Source organism: Thermobia domestica, chromosome 3, assembly GCF_964235325.1.
Source record: "Thermobia domestica chromosome 3, izTheDome1.hap1.1, whole genome shotgun sequence".
NCBI lineage: Eukaryota > Metazoa > Arthropoda > Insecta > Zygentoma > Lepismatidae > Thermobia > Thermobia domestica.
In genome coordinates, this window is record NC_137456.1 from 95,694,176 (window position 1) to 95,710,945 (window position 16,770).

General features: G+C 34.2%; 1 protein-coding gene across 3 annotated transcripts in view; it reads left to right on the plus strand.

Moving 5' to 3' along the window:
* Pdi (protein disulfide isomerase) overlaps positions 1–16,770 on the plus strand; it is a 75,255-nt gene that overhangs the window by 36,267 nt on the left and 22,218 nt on the right. For all 3 annotated transcript variants that reach the window (XM_081751311.1, XM_081751312.1, XM_081751313.1), the window contains exons 3-5: positions 4,996–5,129; positions 6,125–6,262; positions 9,757–9,987. In XM_081751311.1, the coding sequence (XP_081607437.1) occupies positions 4,996–5,129; positions 6,125–6,262; positions 9,757–9,987 (503 nt within the window). The remainder of the gene's footprint in view (positions 1–4,995; positions 5,130–6,124; positions 6,263–9,756; positions 9,988–16,770) is intronic.

Genomic DNA, 16,770 nt, shown 5'->3' on the forward strand with positions numbered 1-16,770 from the left:
GCCTTAGTTTAGGGATAAATGTAATGCTTTAACGCTTTTTTTCTGTTTTATTACATATTAATCTGAAACAAGTTTGATATAGTGGCAACACTGCTGTCATTTGAAAAGCTGAGTTAGCGACTGATACTCGAGAATCAACAAATTTAGACGATCTAATGCGGATACTGCTGTCTTTCTTAAATACTGCAGTGCGGCAGTGTCGTAAAGTAGAAGTGGAGATATCAAGCGTCCTATAAGATATTTACAAAAGTGGAAGAACACGTGGATCTAGATTGAAGTTGCAAGTGGTTGGAGTGCAAAGGACTGTTGCCAGAAACTACTGAGACATGTGCTGATAAAACTTCTCTTTATCAAACAGTGGCGCAGGATTAAAATTTCAGGAAGGTAAAAATGGCGTTCAGGACGTCCTGAACTGACAGCCACACAATTCTGTTCCGTCCTTGCTAGAGGTGGATTACTGATGGACTACATGGAGTTAGCCTTGAAGTAGGTGCTTGGCGTAGAGCCATACTGCATATCATGCAAAATATTCTTGTGTTGCGCATAATTCTAGCGCAGTGTTCCATCATAACATCGAGCCACAAAAGTGGGTGCATATGACTTGCTTTATCACTATGAGGTGTTTTTTAATGTATCATTATGGAGCAAACTTGAAAACCTTTTTATCTATACTTGAAATTCCAGTGAGACTAACAGAAGGTTTCTGAATCTCCACACCCAAAGACTGCGTCATACGCAAAGTAATTGTGTGAAAGTGGTGATCATTGTGGCCTACTTCTATACTTTAATTTTGCATCATTCTGTACCTCACGGACATACGGTCAATGTTTCCTGCAACTTTACTTTCTGGAAATATTACCTTCATGCGACTCAAAAGAATGCGACAGCGCTTGAGACAAAGATGTTATGTGCTTTCGTGACAATACCAGATGCGTCATACAGCTAACCCTGTGCCAGGTCTCGTAACTGATGACTTAGGTAAAGTTAAGAACATCCGCCATATACCCTAGTTATGAGTACGCAAGATCTCTTCGTAAGATTAAAGAGCCCTCCCGGGAAGTATTGCGACACAGAAATGCCATCGATCCCTGCGGAACATTTACGACTTACGAGTGTAGACACTGTCGTTCGAACTTTTCACAGGTTGTTGAAATGGCTGAGATCATATTGAAGCAGTAGCTTTAAAAAAATAAAAATAAATAAATAATAATAAAATCTTGCAATTAGATATGTAATTCTTAATGAAGCGTTGTCATAACGTGAGAGTTCGGCCCGTTTTTATTAGTGTTTCATAGAAATAAGATCGTGGACTGCCGTTAACAGTTACGACTCGGAAGCTTAACTATGTACATAACTTTCGTTCATGCTGGTAGTAGTATTCCCCATTTATATTTCATTACATTATATACTAGCATTTGTATTTCATTTCATTCTAGAGATTTAACATACTTACGAAGTACTTGCTCATAATGTGATTTTTTTCCATGGTTAAGGATTTGGAGAGGTTTCTTTTCAGTACGAAGGTTTTGAGACGAACCAGCAACATAAATCTGAGGCCAATGATCTCCCAACGAATCGAACCCAGGTATTCCTTATCACATAACGATAATGTTAACCAATTTGTACGAGAGATTGGGAGTTAAACCTCCATTACACATAACTGATAGAACATAAAATTGCTGCTCCAGGGGGAGAGAGGAGGCAATATAAAGTATCCATACAGTTCGTTTTTGAGATTCATGTTCAAATTAGTTGGAGTAAGAAAGAATAAATACTGTTTATACAATATTTAAATTATGTGGGTTTAGTATTTCCTTCTAATGGGCTTTCTTAGTAAGGAGTTATGTGTGGCACTTGTAAGAAATGTTCTTTTCAATGATTAGGAGCCGGCTAAAAAGTGGCTATATGTATTGAATTGTATATACTGAGTGTTTCATGCATATTTAGCTTGGAACTATGTTGTAATGGTACAGTTCATACTTTCAAAGTGAGGCTTGTTTGAATTACTAAGTCTCCTTTGTATAATTGTCAGTTTCCGAGTAAGGTATCCATTTAACAGGTAAAGATTAATGGTGCTAGCCAGCTTTTTGTTTGTGTTAAACATAACATTAAGTGTTACTTCCATTTTTCATCCACTGTCTAATTCCTAGTAGCTTAGTCTTACAATTGTGGTGCTGCTGATGTAAGATTCTCAATTTTAGAACTCTGAAAGTTGCTTTGACTGATAAATATCTTCCGACTAAGCGCTACTACCAATTCAGAAATACTGAAGTTCAATACTTCGTATTTTCAGAATGCGGAACAGATTGGTAGGACATGGTTTCAAAACTTCCTACGTATTAACGGATTTTGCAATGGAAGTTTTCAGCGAATTTCACAATGAGAAAGGTGAGATTGTCACCACCGTTTGTGTGATGTGGAACTTTCAACACTTTAAAAAATTAGTGCTGTTTGTGTGTAAACGTGTTTTGACAGTGTTGGTTGCTGCGTGTTTGTGTTCAGCACTTGTAATACGTGACTTTTTGTGTACTGCACTTCCCAATCCTGAGAAGAAAAGCTGGCAAATTCCGTTGTATACGGAAACTAGATTTCATTTGTATTTAACGCTTCTTCCTTTCTCTGAAGGTTGGGTTTAGTGAGCTAGTTAAGTTTCCAGTATGAAGCATGGGATCTCATATTGAGATTAACGAGTTAATTGAGGCCACTATTTCTTTTTCTTTTTCTTTTCTTTTTTTTTTTTGAAGGAGAGGGGATAATTGATTGCAACGCCTTTCAATATTTAGTGATTGAAGTCGGCCCCTTTTTAGCACGGAGGCTATATGAGACTTGGATGTAGAATTTGATCCATATGAGGAATCAGGTTTGGGAAGGAGACGAGGTTTATAAGTATTGATCTATTGATTCATGAGGGAGCTTGTTGAACATTTGCAGTGATACACAATGTCGTCCATTATAATTAATTAGATTAAATTTATTTCTATTGGGTACTCTTTTCTTTATTGTCCGCATCTTCTGCTTATTTCTAACACACTTATATATTGCCAAAGTGATACAGGTTATTCTAGAGGACGCCTGTATTTGAGGTTGTAGTGTGCGGTTTTTACTTTTAATAGCTTGACTAATACTTCCAATTACTCCTACCAGCTTACTCTTTAACGTTCCATACTTGCTGTATTTAGTGAAATTTGAGTTTAAATGTAGACAGTTGTTGCATTATTAAAGGAATTTCAACTTGATAATTAATACGTGTGTACGTGCAGCTTTATGATGAGTATCAGACACAAGTTGATCACAAACCTGGTAAAATTGGCTACAGAATAAATAAACTGGGAAAAGTACATTGAAGACTGATCTATTCATTGGATTTCATGGAATCTGTAACTGACAGCACTAGCTTCCTCTTCGCACTATTGGAAATGTCATGTTTGATATTTCGCAAGGTCACGCCAAACTACCCTTAGTTCGTCACTACTTCTGTTCCAGTAACTATTATATAAAGATTACACTTCCTTTTCATCTGACATTGCGAAAGCCACTTATAAGCAAAACTGTTCAAAGACGTTCTAAATCTGGTTGCACTTCTCTCACTCCGGCATCAAATTGTTTCAAACTCGGCAACCGTGTAGAGCTACTAGGGTCTGTTCCATACACTGGTTATGATTTTTTTTTATTATTATTATTATAAAGAATAACAACTACTTGTATAGTTTTATTGCCGTATAATACACACAAATTGGTCATATGTATGTTAGTAATTCAGAATGAACCTAATTTGCAAACATTTTTTTTTTCTTTTCAAACTACTTATTGATCTCCAGAAATTATATGTAATTTCCACTAAAAGCATTATTTTTCATTAATTATAGCTTCTCTAAATGCTTTAGGTGTCCTCGATCTCTAATAAAGCAGTCCTCAGAATTTAATCATCATGTTCTGCATTGCAATATCAAAGTCCAAATAAACCACGAACATAATTATATCTATACGAAGATGGCAAAACGTGATGTGTACATTTGTGCAGGTTTTTCCAGCATATAGATCTCCGTGTAACCAACTGCCAGAGCGAAAAATCAGGAAATGGCCAAAAAAGTGGCAAATTGTTTTGCTACCCTCGTCTTGATTTGATTCATAAGGTTTGCAAAATGTATTACAATAATAACGTTGCACAACGCGTGGCGTTGCAACACTGTTAGCTTAAGCTTAACACGAATTTACATACCTTCTAAATGAATTTTTTCTTCATTGTTCTCAGGTTAAGGTTTACAAAAGGAATTAATGTTACTGTTGAAAAAATTAATTTCAGGCGTGCGGAAGTTACACAGATCGTAAACCTATGTTGTCTATCCACGAATTGTGAAGGAAGCTCGTGACACTTTCAGGACGATATAATTGTTTACCGTGACGATCAAATAACATAATATAAACCATAATAGGGTATGTGTGACTGCGGTCTTCTTGAATTATTTTATATAATTAAAGTATGTTCTTTTCACCTTCATTACGTTCTTTTGGAATCCTTTCTTCAGTCTATTCGAACTCACATTTTCAACAGGACTGTAGATGGATGTGGTGTCAATTGGTTCTTTGCTTATTGCTTTGGCACCTTACTCGCTGGAAAATACATGTTCTACGCTCTGGTTTTCTGATTGAAAAAACTGTTTCAGGGAAGGACTTACAGGTGGTTAAAATTTCAGTATTTTTTTTTTTATTTAAAACTTTAGCCTTTCAGAAGCTCTAACAATAGATTATAAATAAAACATACACACAAACACGTATATGATTTCTTATAGTTAAAGTATAATTCTGTGTCCCGAGTTCGAAGTACAATGAAAACTTTAATAGAGTAAAAATTTGCACTGATTCGAGAATCGAACCAGGTTTTTTTTTTTTCCGGTTGGCTGTGCCAGTTACTCCAACCAACACGTTTATATATTAAAAGCTCGTAAAGTATATAATATGTAGAATATTACTTGAAATTTTGTCTTTCAAATTTAGGAGGACGTACTGCAGATGATATTGTTAATTGGTTAATTAAGAAGACTGGACCTCCGGCAAAGAATTTGGAATCTGTGGATGATGCTAAGGCTTTCATTGAAGATAATGATGTGGCAATCATTGGATTCTTCAAGGTATAAATTCATTCCGTACTGCAGAATTTCGTGTTTAGTATCTAATTTTAAAAATATTTAGATTCACAAAGCGATTTTTCGTTTATGTAATCAGGGTCTGTTTATTTACCAAGACCAAATCGGGAGACATTACTTTGTGTGTACTTAACTACATCTGGATTATTCAGTAGCAGCTATCAATACAAAGTATATGTGAATGCATACTCCTTTCGTATTGCACATTTTCTTTTATCAGCAATTACTCTCATTGCTATCAAATACACGTAAAACTACAACAAAAAGTCGAGAAACAATAAATGGCATTGAATATCAATATATCTAGTGTAAATTCACGTTCTAGTCTGATCGAAAATGACTCCTGGTAAGTCTTGTTAATGACTGTAATTGGATGGAAAGGGCCAAGAGAACTCTTGTTTATATTCCCGCCACAGTAATTATTACCATGTAGTTCCATTAAGTTCTCCAGTAGTTCTTACAGTATAAATAAGTTCTTTCATTGTGCTATGAACATAACAACTGACAGTGTGTTGACACTTATACGGAGTGTGGTGAGCACTCCTCGTGTTTAAAGAAGTGTTAAAAGGAGAGAAAAGTTCTTCACAAATTGTTTCTATTGGATATAACTATTAAGCTTGTATTTGTCATATGACAGAACATTCTTAAATAATTTTACTTTGGTATTAAATTTCAAGTATGATATTTCAAGTTATTCTGAGTTTTTTTTTTTTTTTTTAACTAAATATTTTTTGTAACTGGAAAACTGAATCTGTCAAAATATGAATGATTATTTCCAGTAAATTTATGATAGGTAAACACACATAGCTACCAAATACTTCATGAATTCTATAAGTATAATAATGGCGATGCATGACTCAATCCTTCTAAATTTATTTGAAAATATAAAATTCACTATGAGATACTGGAAATATCGTAAGCATGGCAGGACTAATAAATAATAAAGGATATAAATGGGTAATTTTGTATGTCTTTTCTAGGACCAAGATTCAGAAGCAGCTCAGAACTACTTAAATGCTGCTCGTGGTATCGATGATCATCCATTTGGAATTACTTCCAATGAAGAAGTTTATTCTGCTTACGATGTTGATGGCGATAAAGTAGTGCTTTTCAAGAAGGTAAGCATGTAATCTCGCTCAAGAGCTTATTTGTAGTATTAGAAAAAAAATGTCTAAAGGACTAAGAGTATGGACTACATATCAGGTTAGTCACTGCGTTTATGGAATCTCTGCTGTTGTGTGGCGTTATTGGGTAAAGGAGTGTTTATGGGAAATATAAGTTGTCTTCTTCATTGCTGTAGAGCTCCCTTATGGCTATGTACATAGCATACGCGCCTTTGGCACGGGAGACCAGCGTTCTGTTCCTGGCTAAAGCTCATGTGATTAGAATCCCAAGTTAAACTGTAGGCCCACGTCTCTTGTAGCCTCGCTGGTGGAAGAGACCCTAAACTCAAATCAAATCAAATAAAATCCATTGATGTACAGACAGGATTACTAGAATATAAAAGCAGTAAATGTCAATAGACAGTCTATTTGTTTTGTTTAATAATTGTATACGATTATTGAAATTTTTGCGATTTGAAGGGGCTAATGGAAACTCAGAAAAATTCACTCGAAGTAATTCTGTCCGATACTGGAAAAATTGTATATAAAGTATTGAATTTCTATAAAGAAAACCCTACACTGTAGACGTATTAATGTTGAATTCTTGATTTTTTTAAAAGCATTCTTTGATTAACCTTTTAAATATGAAGTGTTCCGGAACTTACATGTAAGGTTGATGGTACAAACTATCTTAGTCGGAAGACCTTGCTATTGACCAGTGGCTGTTCCCGAGTTCTACAAGAGAGAAATCACATCAGCAGTAGCGGCGAAATCGGCCTTCTCTCCGTCTTTGGGGTCTCGAGTGGTTGGAGGCATTCTTGAAATTCCGATTACAAGCATAAATATTAAGGAAAAGAACAACGAATTTGTCATGGCATAATTCATCTATATATCCAGTTACGTACGGATTTATTGTACATTATATTAAATACTTTGATTAACACAGAATCCAAGCTATTCAGAAAGTGAAAAATAATTGATATTGGCAACCCATTTCTTTGTTAAATTTTTTAAAAAAAAGTTTCTATAAATATCATCATGGAAAATAAGTAAATGTGAAAATTAATTAGCTTCATTTCTTTTACATTTATAATATTAACCTGTAAAATAGGATGATATGTTAATTCTGCATTGAAATTCAAATATGCATTCGATTTCGGTCATTTCTATGCCAAATTGGTACCGAATTTTACGGACTATGACTCAATTTTTTCTTCGAGAAATTGCCTCTAAAATTCAGGTGCGTCTTATACTCGAAATTAATATAGAAATGACCATATATTCGATGCCGCTGGAAACCTATCTGGCAACATTGGATTCAGTTGGCAGCAACAGTGCACCGATGCGACGAACATGAGTTGCGGGGATTCGCAAGCATGCTAACACCTCTCTCTCGCCCCGTCATCTTATAATAAAGGTGTTACGATTTTTTTTCTTTTTTTAAATGCTTAAAACTTAAGGTGCGTCTTATAGTCCATAATATACGGTAATTCATTTGACTATTCATATGTAGCACCAAGACACATACTTATTAACGTAGAATTTGAATCACACGTGCTCTTACCGGAGATTGAACCCTGGTATCTCGTGTCGAAGACGCGTTGTTTTTTGATCATGCATCATGAGGAAGCTCGAAAATATGCGTGAAGTTTCGTAGGGCATTGTGGACCGAATTTACATCATTCCTCGGGAGTGTTCGCCGCTTTAAACTTATCGTACATGATTGATTCAAATCGGCGACAATTCTGAATTTCCGGTTGGTAACAACAATGTTTACGTATCTTTGTAATACTTGAAATTTTATTTCTCGAAATTTTACTGTTCTCTTTGTATTGGTATATTAGAACTATTTACTAAATTTACAAGTGTAACACATGTTTGTGTGGATTTGGATGCATGCTTTCATAGTAACATTTCAGATATATATCAATTTAAAATGTAGCGTAGCGCAATAATAATATAAATTCTTTTCTGTAAATGCGTGCGAAATAATAGTCTGGCATTAGTGAATTCCGAAATCGTAAAGTGCGATAAGAAAGTATTTTATTTTTTGCATCATAATTTTTATATGAACGTAGCTAAGCAAACAATGATTAGTCTTTTCCTTCCATTTCCTTCCGTGATCAGCACAGAGCGTAAAGGCCCCACTGTATTTTCTCCCCGCAGTTAGAAAGCCGAAAACCAAAAGACTTTCAGTCCGGGGAAGTGTAATTATATTGTTCGTAAGGCCATTCATTTAAAAGGCTATTCTTGAGAGTGGCAGACGCTAGAAAGAGCCAAGCCAGAACACACAAACAGGAGGTAAAATCGTGCATTGAAAGTTCCGCTGTGTTGCCAAACCTCATAAACTTTGATCATGTTGCAGATTGTTAAAATAACTAAAATTTGTGTTCGGTTGTTTCTCATTCGTGTACCGGAATAAGCGTCCATTTAAACAAATATAATATTTCTCTTAATATTGGAAGGCGCGTGACTTCGAGATTACATTATAGAGTCCACCTTCCATTGACATAGAAAAGCCTTATTAGTAGTAGGTTTTTTGGCATTAAATCTATGTATTTGCATCTGTTTTATTTAGAACTCACTTTCTTCTGTTTCGCTTAAAATGTTTCTGCAAGTTCCGTTAATCTTCACCTACTAGAACCTGATCCACATTATTTGAAAATCTTGTAATTTCCCGCGTATACCTAGTGGCGTCTATGGACTTTACATGTGAGGGGTATTCTCATCAAACTGTGTATCATACGATTACATTGTTATTATATATTGTTGCAAACATTTGAAAGAGCATCTCAGTGTATATTTGGTGTGCGTCGAGTATGAGGAAGAAGGGAGGAAACAGTTTTATTCCCTTTCCCTTCCGTTGAGTTCATTGGATGTGCGTAAACCCCACATACTTTGAAACTTGTCTATTCTGCGTAAAACTTCAAGTTCCGTGAGTCTGCTCCTATTAGTCTTTATCTACAATCATTTGAAAATAAGTGTATTTTTTAATTTCCCGCCCGTATCAGTGACGTGACTTATGAAGGGTGTGTCAATGGAGAAAGTTATTTTTTTTTCTTCATGTAAGACAGTTACGTTTGCAGCCATCTGGCTAGTTTGTTTGGTCCAATGGTAAATAGATTTTATATATATATATATATATATATATATATATATATATATATATATATATATATATATATATGTTAAACGCAAAACGTTTTGAAGTATATATGTACACTATTGTTTTAACACAAATTTGATTAGGTTCAACTTATTTCTTCAAAAAACTTATGTACATACAAATAATTTTACGTGAAAGCAGTAGGTCTGACATTACTGTATATCTGACGTCACTTGTAAATAACAAAATTACTTCGCAATCTTGTCATCTGTACAAATAAATAAAACTTAACAAAACTGTGGTCATATGTGCCTATACATTTTATTTATAGTTAAGTTTAATGCATGTAATAGTAGTACGTGGATATACATGAATGGTATTGTAAGAATTTTCTTTCTTCCAGTTTGATGAAGGCCGAAATGATTTGTCTGGTGAAATCACCGAAGAAAGTGTAACGAAATTTGTCCAGGCTCAGTCATTACCGCTGGTTGTTGAATTTAATCATGACACAGCTTCCAAGATCTTCGGCGGGGAAATCAGGAGTCATCTGTTGTTATTTCTTTCAAAAGGCGAAGGACATTATGACAAATATGTGGATGATGCTCGGAAAGTAGCAGAAGGCTTCAGAGAAAAGGTGAGTTTATTTGTAATAGGACTTGTAATAGAACTGCCTAAACGATATGAAACACAGCGCAGTTTAGTAAAACGTTTAAAGGTAATAAGAATCAAATTTGAATGATCCAAAATTTGAACTTGAAAAGGCAGATAAAATACTTGATTCTTTTCTTACCCATGAAAAAAGATAATTCTTTCTACATACTATTTTGGTGAACTCCACATGGTTCAATGTGTATACATAATAGGCTTTTGCACATGATTTATCCACTTTATCCACGTTTGGTGGAAAACTCACCTCGGTAACACAACATAGGGGTGGACTAACTCACGCGTCTAACGACGCAGACTGGGGTGCCCAGTCAGGAGGCAGTTGGTTAATGAAAAGTAATGTCATATGAAATTGCATCATGAAATACATAATTGCCAATGATTTTTCTTAACGAATTCAATCTGGAACACTGTCCATTGCATGGCGAAAAAAAAAAAAAAAAAAGTTTGGGTCAGGAATGGCGAATGGACACATCTTTCTCCATTAGTTTTTAATATCTCATTTCAATGACCAGCATTGCAAATTGAGACCCGTGGGCACCAAACATTATGTTCTGATGAGCTTCTCAAGAACACTGCGGAAGAGGACCGTCGGGAATGGGTTCGTGCCATTACAGACGAGTTTGGCATGCACTACACCACTGCCGTTTGAGGGCTCTGTGCAATCGGTAAAGCGAAACAGATTAATGGACTAGCGAGAATCGCAGTCTGGAGGTGCGTAGTTCTGAGTTAGAAATAACCAGGAAAGTTTCCTGCACCGGTTTGTCACTTTTGATGGAAAAATAAATCTACTATGATAATTGTAAACAGAAAAGTAGTTGGCTCTTGATTAAAGTATAGGATTGTTTCCAAATTCCTAGATGACGTTGCTGGAATGATGATCTATGGTAGGAGCCTACCCTCGAGATGTTACAAATTGAGCATTCGTATATATATATATATATATATAAAATATTATTTCCCGTCAAACATTGTTTCTTCATGACTTAATTTGTGAGGACAAAGATGTGAATTTCTTCTTATTGAAAGGTTATACCACAAATTTCCTTGGTATCTGGGCATTCTAGATTTCCAAACTTATTTTTAATTTATTTTTTTTAATACCTGAAAGGAATAAAAGAAATATCTCGATATAAAAATATCATTTAATAGGAACGCTAATGGAATATTATAACCGAAGATATGTAAAAGTAATTAAAGGGAAGAAAAATGTACTATGCATGAGATTTCCTACTACATTATTAATTGAGAATACATAGGAAGTTCCGTAGCTGGGATGTCACTTCACCAAGTTCCTGGAGATCCGATAAAATAGATTGTAAAAGTAACCTTAAAGGTAGTCTATTACATACCTGATTTTTTTTTTTTTTCCAGAGCACAAACGTGAGTAATAAATTCTACTTTTTTTCTCCTCTTCGTCAGAAATTAATCAAATTTGATCAAATCTTTCCTTTCAGTCCACTAAGGTGGCCGTGTACTGGATGGTGTTCGTGCGTGAATAGCGGTAATGACCACATTGCCTTTTCAGGCACTAATGCAGTCTAGTATTGGGACCAAACAAATGGAGTCTCGGAAGGAAATATGCATTCATCAATAGTAGTCATACAGTCATGAATTGCCAATATATAGCTTTTAATTGATCGAATTTTAAATCTAGCGATTTATTTATTTAATATTTTATTACTATAAAAGTGGCGACGCTTAGCCAGAATTTATTGAATAAAATTAAATATTGGTCGTTGGGACTAGGAACATTGAATATAATTATTACAGTATTTGCAATATAATTAAATAATTGACATAAAAGTGGCGATCCAGCATTAAGATTTATTTAATTCAATACGTCACCATAGGATTTATTTATTTATTTATTTATTTTTTTTGAAATACCTGAAATCAGTATGTCGATATAAAAATATTTATCATTTAATAGGAACGCTAATGGAATATTATAACCGAAGATATGTAAAAGTAATTAAAGGGGAGAAAAATGTACTATGCATGAGATTTCGTACTACATTATTAATTGAAAATACATAGGAAGTTTCGTAGCTGGGATATCACTTTACCAAGTTCCTGGAGATCCGATAAAATAGATTGTAAAAGTAACCTTAAAGGTAGTCTATTGCATACCTGAATTTTTTTTTTTCCAGAGCACAAACGTGAGTAATAAATTCTATTTTTTTTTCTCCTCCTCCTCTTCGTCAAAAATTAAAGTTTTTACAAAAGTTGGCAGACATTGATCTCGAATCAAATCTTTCCTTTCAGTCCACTAAGGTGGCCGTGTACTGGATGGTGTTCGTGCGTAAATAGCGGTAATGACCACATTGCCTTTTCAGGCACTAATGCAGTCTAGTATTGGGACCAAACAAATGGAGTCTCAGAAGGAAATATGCATTCATCAATAGTAGTCATACAGTCATGAATTGCCAATATATAGCATTTAATTGATCGAATTTTAAATCTAGTGATTCATTTATTTATTTAATACTTTATTACTATAAAAGTGGCGACGCTTAGCCAGAATTTATTGAATAAAATTAAATAATGGTCGTTGGGACTAGGAACATTGAATATAATTATTACAGTATTTGCAATATAATTAAATAATTGACATAAAAGTGGCGATCCAGCGTTAAGATTTATTTAGTTTAATTCAATAGTCGCCATAGGATCAATTTATATTGAATAAGATGTTTGTAGGGAATTCTATGAGGTGTGTAAAGCAAATGAAGTTACATTTTTTCTTCTTTTTGTTTTGTTCTGACATGTGTAACAAGCGAGATTATTTATTTTAAAAAAAAGTTAATTTTGATATGGAAGACCGTGAATTAGAGGTTCATGTTTGTTGTGAACGAGGAAACTATGAAGACACGCAGTTTATTGGCTTTGAGAATGGTCTTGACTATTATCACACGAGATGTTTGAAAATGTCACAAATAGAAATCGAACAGATACGGAATACAGCGCTAGATTTGGGTTTGTGCTATCTTTCAGACTACAATAATTAAAACCATAAAAACTTCATATTGAAGAGGTGCGAGTGAAAGTGGTATCGCACATAACCTCAGAAATGTTCTCTTGAGCTTTCCTCATTAAAGGTGTCGATATCGAAAATACGAATGGAATTAACATCTGAAATCTTCGCGGTGAGAACTGAAATAAGACATGAAGAAATGGAATCTCAATTGCAAATGAATGTTATAAATAATCTTAAAGCTGTCTCTAATGAAATATAAGAAGTTAGTTCTGAATTAAATATTTGAAGGATACAAGAGACAGAATAGAGAATCTGTTATCGTCTATTTATATGAACAAAAATTCAATGGATGTATTTGTAGATAAGAATTTAGATTTTGATGAAAAGAATGTAGTTGTAATGTTTAAATGTAAGTTGTATGAATGAAAATCAGTTGATTGCAGATTCCCAAGTACTGAATAATGCGGATATAATTGGAAATAGTTTCAAGTATCGCGGGTGTAAAGATAATTGTTATTATTCCGGATGAGGTGTCTGAAGTAAAATAGCAATCACGCAATCTGGTGCGGTAGATGAAATGAGTAGTTTCTCTGGTATTACAGCAGAATCTTAATTTGTAACAGAGGACAGAGAAACTCAACTAGGGTTGATCGTAGGGTAGGGTAGTTACGAGTAAGTCGGTAAGCAATTCAACTAAATGTAAGATACTGGCTATTTACCTGCTATTTGAAACCTCGATTAAACCGGCCTCGCATCGTCATACATGTCATTAACAGATCATAAGGGGAAGGGATTGTGAACAGGAATAGTAAGATCTGTAGTTTACCCACCATGTATTGTAATGTTTTTAAGTAACCGTTAATGCAAGGAAAAGTATCGTAATTGTGCCTGAGTAGCAAGAATAGTACTAGTCCTGCCAATTAATCATGCTGTTGTATATAGCAGGATGGCATGGTACATTATCCGTGTGACTACCTAGAAGAGTCAATGCATATTTACTATAGTAGTCGTACGATTTATTTTCTGTTCTGTTTGTCCTTGCGTGTTTTTTTTTTTTTTTTTTACAAGTGCCTTTTAATGCTTTCGGCTACAAGTGCCTTGTCTCAATTTTTTATCTCAACAAGAAGTGATTGTCGGAGAGATGCATGAACTTTGCCTCATTTGCTGTCCTTGAGAAGAAATATTTTAGATTGTTATTCTTAGATAAAATGAACTTGTTTGGCTTCATATATAGTGTGTTCGCTGTGCAGGTATCTCTTATCCATTTGTTGTTTTATCTCCATTCTGTACATATCTTATTATGTTAGGTTTGGAAGGTTAGGATCTGTCTTCTATTCATCTTCGCTTATTGATCTTTCGTTTTTTCCTTTATGTAATGTGTGAAGGATAAATATTTGTACAATAATACTTTCACCTATCTTAATTTATATTATTGTAATTAAAGGGGAGAATAATGTACTATGCATGAGATGTCGTACTATATTGAGAGTACATAAGAAGTTTCGTACCTGAATGTCATTTCAGTAAATTCCTGGAAATCTGATAAAAACGATTATATCAGGAACTCTAAACATAGTTTTCTACATACATGAATTTAATAAGTTTAATTTTTTTTCCAGGGAACAAAAGTAAGTGATAAATTGTAAATTTTTTCCTCGTTTCTTCCGTCTTCCTTCTCTTCAGAGATTCTTATCGTTACGTTTCTACAAAAGCTGGCAGGCATTGACCTAGAGTCAAATCTGCGTTGATGCTTCCAGTCTCCCTAAGGTGGTCATGTTTGGAAGAAAAATATCAATAATAGTCATACAATCATGATTTCCAATAACATTTATTTTATTTTATTGAATTTTAAATTTAGTGATTTATTTATTTTTTAAATGTATTTATTCTACTATAAAAGTGGCGAACCACAGAATTTATTGAATAAAATTAAATATGCCGTCAAATTATAATTTGACACATAAAAAGTGGCCGAACCTAAGCCAGTATTCGTTCTCCAGTTTAATAAAAAGCAAGTATAAGTGATCGTTGGGACTATGAACATTCAATACAATTATTACATTGTTTGCAATAAAACTATTAAATAATTGACATTAATATTATTATTAATTTATTATCAATACAACAGTACAGTTAATTTGTATTTACATCTTTCACATATTGTATTCTTCATTTTATTTATGGATGCGTTTATATTTTGACTGAAGTATTTCTCTACTATATACACACTACACCAACAGTTTATTTACAGTACATTATGCAAAATATATATTAAAGCTTTAACATTATACATATGACATTAGTTATATTTCGATTAACCAACTATTGAAGTTTTAATTTTTGGGGCTTTGGAAATAACACACATGGGGGTAGAAATATCATTTGCACCAACCGTATTCTTCTCACGGCAAAAACAGGGATTTCAGCGTGTATAAATGTTCGTACAATAATACAATAATAAAAGTTGTTAGGTGAAAATAATTAAAGGGGAATAATGTACTACATATGAGAGTTCGTACTAAATCATTAATTTGAGAGTACATAGGAAGTTTAATATACATAAGAAGGAAAGAAAAGGAAAGGAACCTACTAATCAATATTTTGTATGCTTAACTTAAAAGAAACGAATAATGCGCATTCCGAGTGACTCGTATCTCGTTTGCTCCTGGATGTTTGCACTAATTTTTTTGATATTCTCTAGTGTATTTTCCTGTGGTGCCTTCCATTTCAATTCAGGCAGAGCATGTACCATCACCATCTCGGATATTGTTGAAACTTTTTTGTATCAACTAGATATGTTTTTGAGAGACCCATATTTTAATGTTGTGTCGTAAAAAAATTTTCCCGTCAAGTAATGGGCTGTCAAAGATGGGGAGTCCAATTTATGAATTGTAGAAGGCATGGAAAGTAGTCAACTTCGGAGCCCCACCATTCAGCTATGGAGACAGGTAGTTATAATCCTTGTTGTGGTATGTAGAGGGATATAAATAAACTATATTTTATTATAGTTTGGTTTGCGCATGCATATCTGTTTGTACAGTCCGCAGCAATTGTGAAACGACGAAGCCTTTTGCTCCAGAATAAGTGTGCAGGGGAGGACGCTGAGGTTTCTCCTGGCGTAATTCGTGCGACTTAGAAGTTATGTCGATTCCCTGGGCTGTTAGCCGTAGTTTCACGAATAACTTACATGCTCATGTTGCAGGTTTTTTTGCTGCGGACTGTACATAAATTAATAAATGAACGTCAGTTTATCTGAAAAGTCGAAGTTTGCGAATACTTTTCGAGCACTTCCGGTTTGAATTTTAAAATTCTGTTTTCACGGTTGGTAAGACCTACTTACGCGCTTTCCGAAATAAAAATTGTATTGCTTCTGTCTGCAACAGTTTCGTCGCAAAAAATTCGAGAAATTGTCAAATTTTCAAAAATCGCCATTTTTGAGCGCCATTTTCTCGAAAACACCATTTTTTAAATTCTGAAATGTTCTCAGATATTCATGTAAAATTGAACTAACACACACCAAATAGCATTCTCGACCAATGCTTCATGAATTAACTACAGCCTCTTGAAATTAGCGAAGTTTCGTTAACTTTGATATGTCAATTGGCAACACTGGAAACAATAAAAGTGCAACAATTCGATGTTTGTGGTTCACATTCATTAAATGAAGAATAAAAGTTTTTCCTGACTTTTTTTTATTATTATTTTGATCAAAAATGTTCTCTGAAATAGTAAAATGATCTCTCCCCGACTCATCCGTTTTCTTAAACCGAA